We start from the raw sequence: 19,981 nt of genomic DNA, 5'->3' as shown, positions 1-19,981 counted from the left end.
TCCTGAAAGGAAGTTGGGGACATCATTATCTGGCACAAGAAGACAAAGATGCTGGGCAGCCAACAGCAGGTGTAATTTCTGCCATTTTTCATAAATTTGACAGCACAGACTTAGCATCACATGTGGATGATCTAATCTGACCCAGATGGACCATCAGTGCCCGCCCATGTCAGTTACAGACACAGAGCTCATTGCACTATGGCATACTGGTAGCAACTAGATTGGAATCCCAGTTTGCTACTTCGGGGCTGTGATATGAAATAGAGATGATAATAACTGCTTCAGAGAGTGGCTTTGAGATAATAACTACAAAAACCTCTGGCACAGACCTATCACATGGTAAGCTTTCTGTAAGAGAGAGCTATTGTTTTACCTAAAAAGGAGCTGTCGTCGGGACTCTGCTGGTGGTCCAGTGGTCAGAATCTGCCTGCCAGTGCATGGGACACAGATTTGACCTCTGGTCCAGGAAGATCCCACATGCCATGGAGCAACTAAGCTTGCACACCACAACTACTAAGCCTGAGCTCTAGAGTCCATGAACTGCAGCTTACTGAAGCCCACACACCCGGAGCCCATGCTCTGCAACAAGAGAAGCCACTGCAGTGAGAAGCCTGTGCAGCGCGACTAGAGAGTAGGCCCCACTTGCCGCAACTAGAGAAAGCCTACACAGCAATGAAGACCCAGTGCAGTCAAAAATATATAAATAAAATTTAAAATATAATAATAACAATAGTATAAAAAGTGTCTTGTGCAAGCAAGTACCCTTCTCAAATTCACATTCAAATTAGGAATCCTTCCCTTCTCTCCATCTCTGTGCTGCTAGCCTTTTCAAATCCTGAGCACCTTTCATGGGACCCGTACTTTCCCTCTGAAAGAGGGCAGTGGGGGCGACAGAGAACACTCACCCTGGAGCCAGAGGTGGCTGAGAGCTCCTGCGGCCTTGCTGTATGAGTGTAGAAGCCCCATCCCCTCTTCTGCTACATGAGGCACTTGTCTTAGATGGTCCAGATGGCCTCTTTCAATACTGACATCCCTGCTTAGTTTCAAGTGATTATCTTGCCCTTCTGGCCCTATGTCACCTTCCATTCCTCCATTTGGGGATATCAGAAGGCTCTGTAAAAGCAGAATTATCTAAGTAGGCCCGATGGTTTCTCTTTTGAACAACACCAAGTAATGTCTGATGTGAAAGATCGAAAGTGATTAGCTGACAAGTTATTTTACTTAATTCATCACTGCAGATCTAGCAAAGAGGTTTCTGAAATAAAAGAAGTATTGGTGATTGATATTTAGAGCATTCTGATTTGTATTCTTTTTTCCTCCTTGCTCATCCTCCCAACACACATGCACACACACATACACACTTTTAGAATTTACTTGGGAAAGTTAACTCTCTGGAGCTTGAAGTAGCTTTAGTCATTGAGGGCAATATTAAATTGGATATGCTAGCAGCTTCCCCTGAGATATCCTGAATTTCTTTCAGTCAAATACCTCTTCTTTCAAATTTACACTTTCTTGATAGAAGAGAGAGAGAGAGCTGAGAGGCAAGGTCCATGCTTGATAGACAAGAATCTTTAGGATGCACTGGTCAGACTGATGAAGGCCCTACAGTTATCTTGGAACCTGCCAAGGTCATGACTATCGCTGATGCACTCTGAGGGGTAAATATGGATACTGGACAAAGAGTGACAAAGCTGTGCGCTGGCACGGGTGTGGCTCCGGTTCCTCCTGGACGGGAATTGCTCTAGAGCCATTAGCTCCACAAAGGCCGGCAGCTAATGTGCATTGCCAGAAGAAGTGCAGTTAAAATGGAATGAATATCTGGAATTGTTTCAAAAACTGAAGGGAATTTTTCTAACATTTGCTTATCATCCATGAGGTCTGTGCTTTCCTTTTCACACCCCCAGAGTTGTTAGCTCTGAAAGATCTGTTCCACGTGGCTGATAAACTCTCTGAAACACTAACCAGTAGTCTATCGCCTTGATGTGATGCATTGAACTACTCATTTCACAAATATGTTAGAGAATCTTGTGCCCTGGTTGCTGTTCTTGTAACAGATATTCTACATACTCACACACACACATACACACACTGCAAGGGTAAAATATGGGGGGATCAAGGCTAACTAGCAATGGTTCCCCCAACTCCATTGTTTTGTGTCTTCAGTCACGTGTTGAAAATCACCCCATAACAGAATCTGATAACTCAGCAAGTGACCTTACACAAGCCTCTTCACTCTAGGGGCCTCTGGGGGAATAATCCGGTGCTGGCCCACCTCAGAGTGTTGGTGTCAGGACCAAAGGAGATAATGGATGTGAGCCTGCTGTAACAGGAGAAAGTATTTTATGAATACTGTTCTGAGGATTCACATGAATTTGGGGGTTGTGTAGCATGGTTTTATATGTCTGTGGCTGTGGGCATCAGTGTGTACTTAAGTTTATTCTGAACAGAATAAACCCAAGTAGCTACACATCTTCCCTCATCAGCATCTGCCCTTAAAATTGTGATAATTATCTTTGATCAGAACAGAAACTCTCCCCAAGCTGAGAACTTACATCTGACATCTCTTCAATGGAGCTAAGGCCATTCTTAGTATAATCTTTCTATTTCCTATCAGATGCTTTCAAAATACAGAAATAAATTTAACAGTTAACACCCCCCACCCCATTATTCCCCTGAATATCTTTTAGGGAGTTCCTTGTGGCCCCAAGCTGCCTCCATGTGCCCCAGCATCCCCTACCGAGTGTCACCCTGCCAGCACCTTCAGCCGTGTACTTCTCACAATGAGACATGATTCCCACAGCAGACTTTCCTCTAGGAAATTTACCCCTTTGCTATACACAGTACAAACACTGTGGATCAAGGTGGAATGGCTGGCTTTGTAAGCAGAGGCAGTGAAGGCAGCCTGACACTGTGTCCAGATGCCTCTCACAAGCCACAGCTTTATGAGTTAATTGTTGGCCCTCACATAGCATGTTGCATCTGAAGTGATACTTTATAAATGTCACCTCATTTATCTTCCCATTGTCCCTCAGAGGCCGGGAATCTCATAAATCCACCCAGGAAGAATTGGTTCTTAAGTAGTCATCCCTGCCAGGTGGTTCCTAGGCAGCAAGGTGGGAGCCTGTTGCAAGGTTTCCCATTTTCCCTTATCCTATAACTTCAGCTGTTTGGGGCCAGGTCCCTGTGTTTATTGCAGCCACACATATTGGGTGTTCCCTGTGCTCAGCATTGGGAGCCTGACCACAAAGCCACTGACCACGCCACTAAGGAGCCCCCAGAAGCTGGAGAACATGAAGAAAGGACAGTCCCACTTGACAGTGGAGAAGGATTCCTGGAGGAGGAGTGACCGGAACTAACTCAGAGAGGGTGTCAAGGAATCACCTAGAGGAGGGAGTGGAAGAAGGAAGGCAGAGGAAAGAGACTCAGCCAGGGCAGTTTGGGGCAAGGCTAGAAGACAAGGAGAAGAAAGGCTGCTTTAGGAATCAGAGGTCAGGTCACAGAGGGCCTTTGTGTGTGGTACTGAGCAGTTTTGACTTAAGTGGATAGGGATCTAGTTTTGAGACTTAGGCTCCCCTCATAGCTCAGTTGGTAAAGAATCCGCCTGCAATGCAGGAGACCCCGGTTCGATTCCTGGGTCAGGAAGATCCCCTGGAGAGAAGGGATAGGCTACCACTCCAGTACTCTTGGGCTTCCCTTGTGGCTCAGCTGGTAAAGAATCCACCTGCAGTGCGGGAGACCTGGGTTGGATCCCTGGGTTGGGAAGATCCTCGGGAGAAGTTTGGAAAGAAAGGCTACCCAATTCAGTATCCTGTCCTGGAGAATTCCATAGACTGTATAGCCCCATGGGGTCACAAAGAGTCGGACACAGCTGAGCGACTTTCACTTTCACTTTTGAGACTGGTAAGAAAGCTTTCATCTCTTCCTTCATTGTCTCCCCTCTGTCTCTAGGCTCCCCCCACCACAGCATGTAAACACTTTTTTCCTTAGTTAAGTTAGATCTGACATCCTCTAGTTTTTTTCCTCAATTTTTTTTATTGTGATAAAATACCCATAGCATAAAATTTACCATCTTAAGCATTTTTAAGTCTGCAGTTCAGTGGTATTAAATACATTCACAGTGTTGTGTAACCATCACCACCACCCAGCTCCAGAGCTCTTTTTGTCTTAAAAAACCAAACCTCCATGCTCATTAAACACTAACTCCCCACTCCCTGTCCCCCTGACAACCACTATCCCACTGACAATCTCAGTGATTGCAACAACTCTAAGTACCTGCCATTTCTTGCATGAATGAATGAAGAAGTGAATTATTTCTCTTGGGTTGACTTGATGTGATAGCAGAGAGCAGATCACTGGGTAGATGATTCAACACCTTAATCAGGGAAGGACAAAAAGTAAGTCTCCACTGTCCTGGTAGAGGGCCTGCCCTGCATGGGTTCCTTCCTCGACACTCAGTTTCATAAGCAGAGTGGGAACCCACAGCCGTGTTTGATTGTCCCACCTTTGGGGCACTGCATGCATCACAGACGGTTGGTCTTTTTCAATCGCGTAGTGTAGTTTTAACAGAGACAACTATAGAGTAAGAAGAAAGATGGGTTTGGAGGACAGTGCTCAAAGAAGGAAACGAGAGGCAGTCCAGGTTGTTGGAACTGCACATCTTGCGTGCTTGCTTATGATTTAAATGCAGGGCCTGGGGGAGACGAGGTTATTAATGTATAGTAGAGGGCAGAGAAAACATCGGTTGTGCAGGATACGAAGTGCTCGGCTTTGACAGCAGTTTCCCTGCCTCTGCCTCCTGAGGCAGAGCCTCGAGCTTCCCCAGCTCCTCTTAACGTCCCGACTGTGCAGAGAGCTGTCCTGAATGAGGGTGAGCAGCGGCACTCTCCCTTCCTCGTGGCGCTTTGGTTTTGTATGTCAAGCACTTACTAAACTGACTGACGAGAGTCTCCCACCAGGATTTTCTAGATATTTCAGACATTATTTAGGTTACTGGGACCTGCCCAGAGTGTACGCTCAGATATTTGTCTTCCATTGTAGATTTTCAGAGGGCACTCAACCCAGAATGAGCCAGATGTTCCAAGGAGCTGAGGGGAGGGGGAAGGACAATCACTTTTTAATGGCGCAGAAATTGAAAATAAATGGCTATACAGATTATTTCTAAGATTCCGTCCAACCCCACTCACCAAAGCTGATTCTTTTCTGATTCTTCCAAATAACTGATGTTCCCTCACAGATTGGAAATTTCCCCAGCAACCCAGAATAAGCCTGAGTTTTTCTTGTCAATGTCTCCCATTTTGAATATGAATTCTGCCTATCAGATGTTTGGTGCCTAAAGCTGCTCTTCTGGCAGAAATGAAATCTGAAGAGGAGGCTTTTATCTAAAAAATTTTAGTTAGTCTAAGACTTTGCAAAAAAAACAAAAAAACTGTCCTCACAAACCAAGTCTCTTTATGTCACAAACCAAGTCTCTTTATGTCAGAAACCCCGGTTTTTTATTCATTAGAGGGTTTCCTACTGTTTTCACCTTGGGGTGGGGGCCAACCTCACCTCACCTCACCTCTAGTCAGATGAGGCTATGACCTAATGCGGAACATCAGGTGATTGAGAACCACACCCCTCCCCACCTCACTCTCCCAACCTGACCTCCCTCCCCACCTCTCTCTTCTGACCTGACCTCATGAAATCCCACCTCTACAGCGTCAGCTGTGGTTTCAGGCTTTGATCCCACAGTTACATGGAGGTCCCCCAACCAGGGGGAAAGGGCACGGCTTAAAGAGATAAAGGTGACCGAGAAAGACCCTGCCAACTCCATGATCTCTCTCAGGGTCAGCTCTGTTAGCGTTATAAGATAAAAAAACATTTCCTTTTGTGTAAAATACTGTTTTCCATTCTCTTACTTTCAGACTGTGTGTGTCTTTAGTTTTGAAGTGAGTCTCTAGAAAGCAGCATATATATGGGTTACTCTTTTAGTATCTATGGGCTTTCTTGGTGACTCAGATGGTAAAGAATCCACCTGCAATGTGGGAGAGCTGGGTTAGATCCCTGGGTTGGGAAGATCCCCTGGAGGAGGGCATGGCAACCCACTCCAGTATTCTTGCCTGGAGAATCCCCACAGACAGAGGAGCTTGGCAGACTACAGTCCATGAGGTCACAAAGAGTTGGACATGACTGAGCGAGGTGGGGAGGGAGGTTGGGTCCTACTCTATAGCACAGGGAACTATATTCAATATCCTGTGATAAATCATAATGGAAACAAATAAAAAAAGATATAAAACCAAGTCACTTTGCTGCACAGAAGAAATTAACACATTGTAAATCAACTATACTTCAATAAAAAAATTTTAATAAAAAAAAAATTCCAGTCTGAAGAACTTGAGGGAGAAGGTAGTGAACCCTCCCTTTTACACAATGAGAAACTGAGGCCCAGAGTGAGGAGGCGCAGTGTCCGAGGACATGCCATTGGTCAGGCTGCTGTGGGTCTGAAACTGGGTTTATCTGACACCCAGGCAGAAGGCTGCCTTTTGGAGACAACAGGCATGATTAGTGGCAATATTTTGGGGCCAAATCACTTTGAGGTATGAAAACTGAAATGGCTGGGAAAAATAAGAGAAATTTTCAAAATGGCTTTCTGACTCTGGGTAAACAGTAACCACATTTTTTTTGCCTGTTGGAGGCCTGGTTTTTAATCACTCCACAAGCAGTTTTCATTTCTGTAGTAAAATTGCTTGTGGTTCTATTTAATTTGTTTCTGCAGGAGCCAGCTTTGGTGAAGATCTCCGAGGAGCTGGCGGGCATTTTAGCACAGCACGCACAGCCAGTCAATGGGAAACGGTTCCCAACATGGAGGAAATTCCTGCAAACATTTCTCAGTCAAGGTAAATAAGACTGTAAAGCTTCTATTGAGGTTTGGTCTGCACAACCTTGAATTCTAGTTTTGGGTCAACCTGGGGCCAGTGTGAATACCTAGAAACTCTTGCATTGGTTTAGAAAAGTGCTCTTCCAAGCAGATTTTTTTTTTTTTTTTTTGAAACTTTGCCTATTTATCTTGCACTCAGCCTCTTAAGTAAACAGGAACTGAGTATGCCAGGCATGCCGTGCATAGCTCGAGATTCTGACTGTATTTTTGCACCACAGACTTCTCCTGAGAAGTAGGCTTTGGAATCAGACGACCTGAGTTTGGATCTCATCCTTGACCTTGAGCAAGGTTCTTAAACCTTCGGAGGCCCAGTTTCCTCACCTACTTACAGGGTTGTTGGCAGGATTCAATGAAATACATATATGAAGGTTTCTACCAGGGAGCCTGACTCAAAATAAGTCTTCAAGAAATGTTAGTTTCTCCTTCCATTTTCTAGGAGAGAAGAAATGGTCTCACTTTCAGTTCTGAAGTTAGACCTTGTAAATAAGAACTCGCTATAGTCTTGGAGCCCAGAGTGACTTTGGGGCTCTAAAATCACTGCAGATGATGACTGCATCCATGAAATTAAAAGACACTTACTTCTTGGAAGAAAAGCTATGACCAACCTAGACAGCATATTTAAAAAGCAGAGACATTACTTTACCAACAAAGGTCCATCTAGACAAAGCTATGATTTTTCCAATAGTCATGTATGGATGTGAGAGTTGGACTATAAAGAAAGCTGAGCACCAAAGAATTGATGCTTTTGAACTGTGGTGTTGGAGAAGACTCTTGCAAGTCCCTTGGACTGCAAGGAGATCCAACCAGTCCATCTTAAAGGAAATCAGTCCTGAATATTCCTTAGAAGGACTGATGCTGAAGCTGAAACTCCAATACTTTGGCCATGTGATGTGAAAAACCAACTCACTGGAAAAGACCCTGATGCTGGGAAAGATTGAAGGAGCGAAGAGAAGGGGTCGACAGAGGACGAGACAGTTGGATGGCATCACTGATGCGATGGACATGAGTTTACGTAGTCTCCAGGAGCTGGTGATGAACAGGGATGCTTGGCGTGCTATAGTCCATGGGGTCACAGAGTCGGATACGAGTGAGTGACTGAACTGACTGATGGTCCTGGAGCAGAGCCCCCTGATTTCTCAGTTTTCCGACGATGTTAGGAGGTCAGTGGATGAGGGAATGAATGGAACAGTTGTGGAGGTCCTGTGGGAGCGCTGCAAAACACGGGCCCTCACTCTTTAGGAGGTAACGGTATAAGGTGGGTATTCTTATATGCTTACCCACATGCATGATAAGAGAAGGCTAGGATACAGACCACAGAAGCTATCTTTCCACTCTATTCACCACTGGCAAATGATAACATGTAACATAAATATATAATAATATCATAATAATAGGGCTTCCCAGGTGACACCAGTGGTAAAGAACCTGCCTGCCAGTGCTGGAGATGTGAGAGACCTGGGTTCGATCCCTGGGTTGGGAAGATCCCCTGGAAGAGGGCACAGCTACCCACTCCAGTATTCTTGCCTGGAGAATCCCATGGACAGGGGAGCCTGGCGGGCGACAGTCCATAGAGTCCCACAGAGCAGGACATGACTGAGGCAACGTAGCATGCATGCATGCACATCATAATAATATCAGATGATAAGAGCAGCAGCGGCAACCACCCAATGGCGAGAACAGCACGGTGAAAACAACATAATAAGCACAGTCTGTGCTTACCATGAGCTAGACTCGCCTTGTGGCATGTGAGGTGAGTGAGTTCTTAGTTCCCTGACTAGGGATCGAACCCATGCCCCTTGCAATGGAAGCATGGAGTCTTAACCACTAGATCACCAGGGAAGTCCTTAGACTCTACTCTAAGCTCACCAATATTAATTTCTTTAATCCTCCTCACAGCCCTATGAGGTGGGGACCATTATCACCCTCCCTCCACAGAGCAGGAAACTGAGGTACAAAAGACTAAGTAACTCTCCTCGAATCACTCTGTGAATACTTAACAGAGCCAATAAAAGGCTACCCCTGTGCTACTCCAGGAGTCTTGGCCAGAGACAAGAGGTATATTTACCAAGGAATACCTCTTAGCTTAGGATATGAGAGCGTATAGAAAAAGAAAGATCTATTGGGTGTTGGAATACACTGCAAGGCAGAGTGGGGTGGAAGGGCATAGTAAACACACTGTTAATGAATTATTTAGATCGGACGGCCCACAATCTAACAAGAATGCTGAGAAAGGGTTCTTTACTGGTGCAGGGAGAAGCAGAGGGCAGTTATACTGTACAATCTCTAGTGTCCTCTCAAATATAAATTTCTGTGATTCTACAAATTTCCACATAAACCCACTACCAGAAAAGTAAAACTAAAAGAGTCAACCCCAAAAAATTAATAAATAAGAGAGTCAACCCTGTGCATAAATGGGAGAAAATAAAGTAGGTAGGTACACCAGATGGCTTCCATGGTGGCTCAGACAGTGAAAAATCTGCCTGCAATGACGGAGACCGCAGTTCGATCCCTGGGTTGAGAAGATCCCCTGGAGAAGGGAACAGCAACCCACTCCAGTATTCTTGCCTGGAGAATCCCATGGACAGAGGAACTTGACAGGCTACAGTCCACAGGGGTCTCAAAGAGTGAGACCTAACACTCTCTGAGCGATGAACACTTTCACAACAAAAAATGGTTAAGAATAAAGGATGTTTTTCAAGTTATGAGGGGAAGACTCTGAAGATCTCAGATCCATCCATGATAGGATGTTAGAAAGTATCCAGATCTTCCAAGGTCAGCCTGCAAACCTTCCTCTAGCCTATTTATTTTCGTGTGAGCTTTGTAGATTAGAAAGGGTTTTCCCAGCTACTGTCTCATATGAGCTGTACAACCACAAGCTTAGGCTTTGCCTCAGCCTCTGTCATTTCTTTCCTTTCTTCCTCTAGTTCAGCCATGTTGTAAGCACAATACTTATTTATAGGAGGAAGAACAAGTTTTACTGAGACACTTTGGTAGTCAAAGAAACAGGCTTAACGCTAGGAAGTGACTAGGACAAAATCACACAACAAGTGCATGGTGAGTGGGAACGCAGTTAGAGCCCACAATTCTAGCACGTCTCAGAAATCTGGTTCTGGGGAGTCACGTGTGTTCAAACCTATTCCCAGCTCTGAGCCCAGAGTCTACAGCAGGCCCTGCATAAAATGATTACTGGCTGAGCGAGGCTGCCCACCCGGGTTTCCGGACCCTAAGGCCGCCATCTCCTGCCATCTTCCCTGTTGCCTGTTTCATTTCATTTCTACTCTCTGAAGTGTGCTTATAGTCGCAAAATGTGCTATAGATTTGATTTCTACATTGTCAAAGCATTATATCAAAGGCAATACGTTTTTAAAAAGGAGGGGATTCAGCAATCCCACTTCTGGGCGTACACACCGAGGAAACCAGATCTGAAAGAGACACATGCACCCCAATGTTCATCGCAGCACTGTTTATAATAGCCAGGACATGGAAGCAACCTAGATGCCCATCAGCAGACGAATGGATAAGGAAGCTGTGGTACATATACACCATGGAATATTACTCAGCCATTAAAAAGAATTCATTTGAATCAGTTCTAATGAGATGATGAAACTGGAGCCCATTATACAGAGTGAAGTAAGCCAGAAAGATAAAGAACATTACAGCATACTAACACATATATATGGAATTTAGAAAGATGGTAACGATAACCCTATATGCAAAACAGAAAAAGAGACACAGAAATACAGAACAGACTATTGGACTCTGTGGGAGAAGGCGAGGGTGGGATGTTTCAAGAGAACAGCATGTATATTATCTATAGTGAAACAGATCACCAGCCCAGGTGGGATGTATGAGACAAGTGCTCGGGCCTGGTGCACTGGGAAGACCCAGAGTGATCTGGTAGAGAGGGAGGTGGGAGGGGGGATCGGGATGGGGAATACATGTAAATCCATGGCTGATTCATGTCAATGTATGACAAAAACCACTACAATATTGTAAAGTAATTAGCCTCCAACTAATAAAAATAAATGAAAAAAAATAAATAAAAAGGGGGGATTAATTACTTCGAAAGGAAAAAAATAAACACTGAAAAGACTGTGGTCCTAATACTGAGACGACAGTACAAATTAGCTACTTCGAAGTAAAATAACCTTGTACCTATAAAGGACAACCTGTTTTCACTGGAGCATCATCTTTCAAAATGTAGGTGATAGTGAAAGCCACAAAGTTTTCTGAATCAGAGAGACTCAATAGGTTTTTGCTTGTTTTTGTGCATTGTGTTATTATTGTTTTGTTACTTTTACCTTGCTAAATCTCCAGCAAGTATTTAGGTACAGCACACACTCGAAAACTTCATTTAAAGAAAAGCATATCTCAAACCAACCAAGAAGATGAATTAGCTTTCCTTCTGAAACTCAGTTTTCTTTAGGACCAGCTTCAACCACATTTATAGACATTTAAGGAAAGAGCCTTTTGTATAAAGTAACAGATAGCTGCATTTGAGACATTTTTAAATCTCAGGATTTCACCATATATGCTGTTCAAAGCCTGTGAGCATAGGTCACCTCCCAGCAAATTCCCAAAATACACATCAAATTTATCTTAATACTGTTGGGCTCCAGAGGCTGCCTTGTCTAGGAATACTTTTAAATTATGTTATCTAATCTTCACAAATAATATTCAGTTTTTTTCTATAAAAGGGATATATACAGTAAGATTTACAGGTTAGGCCTAAAGACAGAAAATAGGGCCATGTAAATTTTGTGGGCAGGCTTCCCAGGTGGTGCAGTGGTAAAGAATCTGCCTGCCAATACAGGGGATGCAGGTTTGACCACTGGGTTGGGAAGATCCCCTGGAGTAAGAAATAGCAGCCCCACTCCAGTATTCTTGCCTGGGGAATCCCATGGACAGAGGAGCCTGGCGGGCTCCAGTCCATGTGACTGCAGAGTCGATTTAATTTAGCATCTAAACAACAAATTTGTTGCAATGAACATCAAATTTGCCTCTGTGATTTTGGTTATTCAGAGTAGAAGATGAAATAAGATAAATTATAAAGCTCCCATTATCAGCATGGAGCAAGCTTACCTGTTTCTCAAGAATGGCAGCATTTTCTGGCTCCATATTTTAAAACAAACCACCTATGTATAGAAGTCCTTTGGCTGACATAATGGTCAGTGTCCTCTTATGTCTGATAAAAGCCCTAACCTGTCAGAACTTGAAAAAGCAGTGAAGTCGAACAGGAAGCGCAGTGGTCCTCAAGATGCAAACTGTGGCCTGTGGACAGTTAATTCCCCCTGAAGGATTTGCTATAAACCTCAGGTTCATCATTTATAATGAATGGGCATAGGCTTGATGATCTTTACAGTGTCTTCCTAGTTAGGATCAAAACCACCCCTCATTGAGTCCAACTACACACCAAGCATTGGACTAAATACTATAGATCACGAAAATTCACAACAGTCTGGTGAGATAGGTCTTATTATGCCGATTTTAGAAATGATGGAAAAGAAATTTATAGAATTGAAGCTACTTGCCCAAAGTCTCACAAGACATGGCAGATGCAGGCTCTGAGCCTGAGTCCCTCTGCCAAAGCCTGGGTTTTTTCCTCTTGCTCTATTAATGGGCACAGTCCAGGTGGGTGTGTCCTTTTACCCACTCCATGCGTTTCCCCCCAGGAGGCGTGATTGAAGCGTACCCACCTTCAGAGAGTGTTACCAACGTGACAGTGGACATGCTGATAGAACCCAATGGAGAAATCAGGCTGCTGTCAACAGGCGACCAGTTTCATGCTGAAGGCCCGTTCATCTCCTCTGGGACCACCATGCCTCAGACCTCCGTGGATCCCCAAGTGCTCAGTTCTTTGTGCCTTCAAATTGGAAAGGCTTGTAAAATGAAAAACGTGATCGGTCACTTTTCCATAGACCTGGTGACTTTTATTGATCCGAGCACCATGGAGCAGCAGGTGAGTCGACTTGATGCCATGTGAAATGCTGAAATATGTAAAGACTCCAGTACCATCCATGCTCACCCAACAGGGACTGTGAGGGAGCCTCCAAGATTCGCTTCTTCTGATGAGCTGATTGTATATGGTCCATGCTAGTTCGGGTGAGATCGTACTTTATGGCTGTAAAGATGGGACCACTGTTACCAAGCAAAGGGTTCATTGCCCAATGGGCACAGCAGCCAATACTATGGCACAGCTTTTGAGAAAAGATTTTATTTTGAGGTCAGCTGGCAAGGAGACAGGAGGTATGGTTCACATCTGCATCTTCCCTGATCTGGGGTTTGGTCAGGCTTTTAGGGTAAGAGCGTTGGTACAGGGCAGGTTTTCACTGAAAGGCTTTGGGACTCAGCCATTTATAATGAGGTGTGGTGAAGGGGACTTGAGCAGCAGCTCTTCTGGGACGGCAGACCCATTGCTTCAGAAAGGGCTCTGGCAATCAGGCTCCAGTCTTGTCCCAGTCCTTTGATTCTGTGGAAGGAGAAACTTTGCTTTTGGGTGTTGTCTGAGGTCAAAATTTTCTCCTCTGTGCATATTTCGGCTGTATGACTTGTGGTTTTGTTCTCTTGTCTCTGAAAAACAACTCGGTTTCTTGTTAGAAGCAGTATAGGTCCAGTTTCAGGCTAGTTCTGCCAATACCCCAGGGTCTCCTCATTCAGTACAGCTGGAGTTTAAATTGCTGCAACTTACGCTGATGGGGTCTGAGTGCTGCCCACTAATGCTCTGTCTGTATCTTATCATGAGACTATTCCGTGCCATCCAGGGAGGGAACCATTCTAGAATCTGTTCTTAAATAAAGAGTCAATCACTAGAAAAGAGGAAAGAGTTCTTATTTCTGTTCCTTTTTCTTATCAGTAGTCCACCAGCAACTTAGGTGGTCAATTTTTTCTTCTTAAAAATTATTGGAATATATGCATAAATATAAGAAGGCCTAAATACTAATAAAATGAACCAAGACCACCTCCAGTCCTGTGTATTTGCCAGTCCCCCTCACATGGCCCTTCCTCCTCCCAGAGGTATCCATCATCTTGTAATTGGGACTTATATTCTTTTCTATATCTTTATGCTTTCTAGTGCACATGAATGTTATTCATCCAGGTTCATTTGCCTGACATGCATCAAGCCAAAATGCTGAAATACTGATGTCAGCAAAAAAAGGGTCTATTCACAAGGCAGCCAAGCAAGGAGAACAAGAACAAGTCTCAAACCTGCCTCAAAGGGCTTGAGATATTTATGGGACAAAGGAACAGGGTGGTCTTAGGCTTGGGAAGGATGGGAACAGGTGATTGGAAATGAGAAAAAGGTGAGGGAGTCATTCTGCACAGGAGTAACTACTAAGCAACAGGCTTCTTCATGGGAACGTGCTCAGTCGTGCCTGACTCTTTGTGACCCCATGGGCTATAGCCCTCCTGGCTCCTCCATCCTTGGAATTTTTCAGGCAAGAATAGTAGAGTGAGTTGCCATCTCCTACTCCAGGGAATCTTCCAGACCCAGGGATTGAACTCGTATCTCTTGCGTCTCCTGCATTGACAGGTAGACGTAGAGGGGGCATGTTAAAATGGAGCACTTGTCATTATCCAAGGGTAAATTTGTGGCCTCTGATGTCAAAAGATCACCAAGCTGACACTCGGGCTGCCCAGCTGGAGGGTCAGTGGTCCTACCCAATGTTAACCAGCTCAGCCTGAATTAGACACAGCTGACTCCAACTTTCTGAGAAACAGCTCAGGCAAACATATTGTTTAGGCTAAGTACGCTTGGAGGACACACACTTTTCTTTAAATAGCAACAACTAAAATGACCTTGATCAGTGAAGGCAGTTTGCAGGTGTAATGGATTTATATATTTAATATATAGCTTAATTTTGCTTGTTTTAAAATTTTTTTAGATCATAACATCCTATGTATTCTACTATAACATGCTTTTACTTATTCAATATTTCATCCATGAGATTCTGCATTTGTCCAGGTGTGCCTCTGATGTACAGTAATTCTAGATAACTTTTAACCTGTTTTGTTTTTCCCCCTTCTCCTCCTGCCCCAGAAATTATAATGTTTAAATTCACTACTACTTCACAAGACTCATTTTGCAAAATGTTCAGTTCCTCTTGCATTAGTGTCAGTGACCACAACTCAGTCTAAAGGATGGAATGACCTCCTGCTTTCCCTCTCCTGATACCCTCTGCCCAGCCAACGTTGTAAATAAACTTCAGTTGTTTTATTACTCTCAGTTTTACAGTTCTCCATTTCAGTCAGATGATAGTTCCAAAGCATTTTGTGTTTATGTTTTGAGCAGTAGTTTTCAGCTTGTTTAATAATCATTTTCCATTTGCCTTCCTGAACCCTCCACTGGTTTTGCATTCCTTTCTCAGGCCCACACATGGAGAGAGAAAAGGACAAATGGAAAGGCATTTGGGAGTCAGCATGGGATGGAGGGAGGACAGGAACAATACCCTCTGGAAAAGAGCTAGGTGACAAGGAATCAAGGGGAAAAGCAGGAGAGGATTTCCCCTCCAAATGTCTGTCATGAGAAACAAAGATCAAAACTATGATCCCTGGAGCAGTAGGGAGGATGGAACTGTGCAGACAGTTGACTATGGTTTTTATCCATTCAGGTTTGATGTAGACAGAATTGCACCCATGGCAGTAAGAGGTATCGTCTTCAAACACAGAGCTAGTCCTGTTCCAGGGCTTACAGCCCTTCCCAGCTTCGGGGACAAAGGTCCCACCCTTCACAGGGCTGGCCCCATGTGCCTTAACATCCTTTGCTCACACCAGCTTCCCCTCTATTTCTCTTTTCCAACCCCTTACTCATCATACTACCTCCTGCCACAGAGCTTCTCTTTACACATGCCACCCCTTGCCTGAAATGCTCTTGCCTCTTCTAGGTAACCTTCTCATCCATCATAGTGCAACTCAAGCCACGCTTTCTTAGGGAAGCCTCCCCCAGATTTCCTGACAAAGTCAAACTCCCCTGTTTTAGATTCTCATATCATCGTGTATCTCTCCTTTATACCATGTGCTTTTGTTACAACTTACAGTTATTTACATGATTATCTGATTAAAGCTGTCTCCCCCTGTATAGTATAAGCTCCCTGAGGAGATATATTTTATCTCTTTTTGTTTGCTGCTTAGTTCTCAGCCTACCTCTGACCTGGCACAAAGTAGGTGTTCAGTAAATTATTTGTTGAATGAATGAACGATAGAGGTGTTCTAGCAGATGTTGCATGATGTTGTTGAGGCTTTTAGAGAAGAGCTCAAAAATTAATTGATGGGTGGGATAAATAAATATTTATCCAAGATTGTCTGATCTTATCATACTAATACTTTACCTTGTCTCTTCCTGTTAATACTTTGGTGTACAGCCATTTGTGTAACAATTTTCAGTAGAACACTGGAAGAAGCTCTCAGTGAGCGCACAGAAAGGAGTTTCTACACTAGCAAGGGATGTGTGCTAACTCTCTGTATGTAATAGATTATTTGAAAAATCACTGGTATCTACTCTTGCCATTTTGCAAGTGACATCAGTTTGGAAAGCATTTTATTTTCTCTTCTAACTCAGCTGCATTGTGGTGCTAGTGAAGAGATTGGCATATTAGCAATCTGTCATTTTTTTGCCAGTCTAACAGGGGAAAAAGATGACATCTTGTTTTCTTCAGTATTTCTTTCATTATTAGTGAGGATGAACATCTTTACTATGTCTGTTGGGTATTTATATATCTTGTCTTAATTGCCTTATCATATCTTTTGCCCCTTTTACATTGAACTATAATACAAATGCTGATCTGTAGAAATTCTTTGTATATGAGAAATTGCTTCCCTGGTGGCTAAGATGGTAAAGAATCTGCCTACAATGTGGGACTTGGGTTCAATCCCTGGGTTGAGAAGATCCCCTGGAGAAGGACATGGCAACCCACTTCAGAATTCTTGCCTGGAGAATCCCCATGGACAGAGGAGCCCGGCAGGCTACAGTCCATGGGGTTGCAAAGAGTAGGACAGGACTGACTAAGCACAGCACACAGCACATAAGAAACTGTTACTCTTTGACTTTTATACATGTTACAGATACCTTCTCCAGGTGTCACTTGTGGCTTTTTTTCCAGTCATGTTTCTCCACCATAAAATCACTGTTTTTTTCTTTGTAATTGATTAGTAATATTTTGTGAAAAGGTGTTTCAAGGAATAATATCTTATTCCTCATCAAATTTCCAACAAAACTTAGTATCCATTGCCAACTTTCTCCTGGTTCAGCCACCATGATGACACTGGTAATTTTCTGTTTCAATCATTCTTTCTATATAGATTAGTTGGAAATCTACTGCAAAGAAGAATTTTTCCTTTTCCATCTTTTATTTATATATGTAAGCATGTATGTATTAATTTTTATACCAGTTTGAACTTGTAAGTTTCTAGTCTCTTCAGTCAGTTGTATTTTGACACTTTCATCATTTTAATGCTCAAGTTGTCCCAGATTTGTCTAGTAGGAGAGTCTTTAGAGTGTTTCTTTTGATGTGTCCTCATCATTCTTTGAGTGTTGTCTTACTTTCTTGCACAATGAGATGGTCCAGATTCATTTTACATTTTTTCTGACCTAGACTTAGAATCAACCCAACAGCTTTGAGTCACTTTAGAGGAGGATGATATTAAATTAAGGTCTGGGATGTTAGTGCCATCATTGCTACTGGAGTGTCATTGCTTCTGGCCTCTCTCAGTGGACAGAGCTAAGACATACATGTATTATATATACATACAATACACACACATACACAAGCAAACATATGTGTATGTGTGTGTATTGTATGTATATATACATACATATATATATATACATGCATCTATGACCATTTCTGTATCTCTCAGGATATATATTTTAAAACCATGCATTCCTGCCAATATCTCTAATTCTAATCTGACACTTCAAGATTATTCTAGACTTCTGTTTTTCCACACTTACAAACAAATATCTTCTCCAACAGTAAGAAACCTGAGTCTTTTATCTTCAATGTATTTACTTATTTCCTCAGTCAATTTATTTATTGCTTCAATCTAAGTCTCCCAACTAATTCTGTTACCTTCTTCACCTACCACATCTGTAATTGGATAATGAACCTTGTCATTTGTGCTTTAAGTTTATTTGTAATGCTCTTCATCAAACTAAAATTTCAAATAGTCAAATCTAACTCCTTTTCTAAATTACTCTGTTACCTTGAGCTTATCATTCTCTATCATCTTCAGTTTTATCAGCTATAAAATGAGTTGGTTAGCTTGACTTCTGAGTTCAAAAATTATTTATTTCAATAGTATTTTCATAGTGCCTTTGTATTAAAATTCTAGTAATAATAGTAAGGATCCACTTTTTAGAAACATCATAAGGAAATAAGAAAAAAACTTACATTCATATATATAGATTAAATTCTAACAATAGAGAATTTGTTAAGGAAATTATGATAGATGAAAAGAATCAAGTGCTAGGAAGACAATAAAATTCAAAGTTTTGAAAAATATTTACAGGAAACTATTCATAAACAGTGGAATGGTAAAATACAGATTATATAAGAATATATGTGGGGCTTCCCAGGTGGTCCAGTGGCTAAGACTCTGCACTTCCAATGCAGGGTTCAGTTCAGTTCAGTTCAGTCACTCAGTCATGTCTGACTCTTTGTGACCCCATGAACTGCAGCATGCCAGGCCTCCCTGTCCATCACCAACTCCCAGAGTTCACCAAGACTCATGTCCATTGAGTCACCATCCACCCATCTCATCCTCTGTCATCCCCTTCTCCTCCTGCCCTCAATCTTTCCCAGCATCAGGGTCTTTTCAAATGAGTCAGCTCTCTGCATCAGGTGGCCAAAGTGCTGGAGTTTCAGCTTCAACGTCAGTCCCTCCAATGAACACCCAGGACTGCCGGGTTTGATCACTGGTCAGGGAGCTGGATCCCATATGCTGCAACGGAAGGTCCCACATGCACAGACAAAATAAAATTTAAAAAAAATAGAAAAATAGGGGCTTCCCTGGTGGCTCCGTGGTAAAGAATCCACCCACCAATGCAGGAGATTCGAGTTTGGTCCCTGGTCCCGGAAGATCACACATGCCTTAGAGCAACCAAGCCCATGTGACACAACTACTGAGCCTGTACTCTAGAGCCCAGGAACCGCATCGTGAGCCCACGTGCCGCAACTCCTGAGGCGTGGTGCCCTTGAGCCTGTGCCCCACAACAAAAGACGCCACTGCGGTAAGAAGCCTGTGCAACGCATTGAAGAGTAGCCCCCACTCGCTCCAACTAGAGAAAAGCCCACGCAGCAGTGAAGACCTGATACAGCCAAAAATAAGTAAATTTTTTAAAAATAGAAAAATAAACAATATATGTAATAAGATAACAATTTTATTAAAATAAAAAACATATATTAAAATATGCAGAACAAAAAGAACCTAAAGAAATACGCCGAGATGTTACAAGTCATTATTTCTGGATCAAAGAATTGAGGGTATGATAGGCAAAGTAATGACCTGGCAAAGATGCTCATGTCCTAATCCCTGAAACTGGTGAAGATTACCACACATGGGAACATGTACATGTATTAGTAAGTAATTTAATAATCTTGAGATAGAAAGATTATCTTGAATTATGCAGGGGACAGTGTAATCACAAGGGTTTTGCTGACTTTGAAAATGGAGGAAGTGACTATGAGCCAAGGAATGCCGGTGGCCTCTAGAAGCTAGAAAAGGCAAGAAAACAAATACTCCTTTAGATCCTCCAGAGGGAATGAAGACCCCCTGACACCATGACTTAAGCTCAGTGGGACTTCTCATTTTTGACCCTTTAAGTTACTAAACGTACAGCAGTTTGTTACAGCAGCAATAGGAAACTGATACAAAGAACTTTTTCTGTTTTGCTCCTTATGCTTCTGCCTTTGCATTCTCAAAAGTAAGCATGTATTTGTAGTCAGAAAAAAAATACATGTAATGATAATCATAAACAATGATAATTATAAAGCACATACATGATCTTACATCTACATATGTCTTGCAATCAAGGTGGGAGACAGAAAGCTGAAATGACTGAATCCATCT

At 42.9% G+C, this 19,981-nt stretch overlaps 1 protein-coding gene across 1 annotated transcript in view; it reads left to right on the top strand.

Moving 5' to 3' along the window:
- IQCH (IQ motif containing H) overlaps nt 1–19,981 on the top strand; it is a 228,544-nt gene that overhangs the window by 157,849 nt on the left and 50,714 nt on the right. Inside the window, exons 16-17 of the mRNA XM_061158509.1 lie at nt 6,755–6,875; nt 12,589–12,875. Coding sequence (XP_061014492.1) covers nt 6,755–6,875; nt 12,589–12,875 — 408 coding nt within the window. The remainder of the gene's footprint in view (nt 1–6,754; nt 6,876–12,588; nt 12,876–19,981) is intronic.

This window comes from Dama dama, chromosome 12 (assembly GCF_033118175.1).
Source record: "Dama dama isolate Ldn47 chromosome 12, ASM3311817v1, whole genome shotgun sequence".
Lineage (NCBI taxonomy): Eukaryota > Metazoa > Chordata > Mammalia > Artiodactyla > Cervidae > Dama > Dama dama.
The sequence above is the reverse complement of the archived record's forward strand: the minus strand, read 5'-3'. Positions and strand labels throughout refer to the sequence as shown.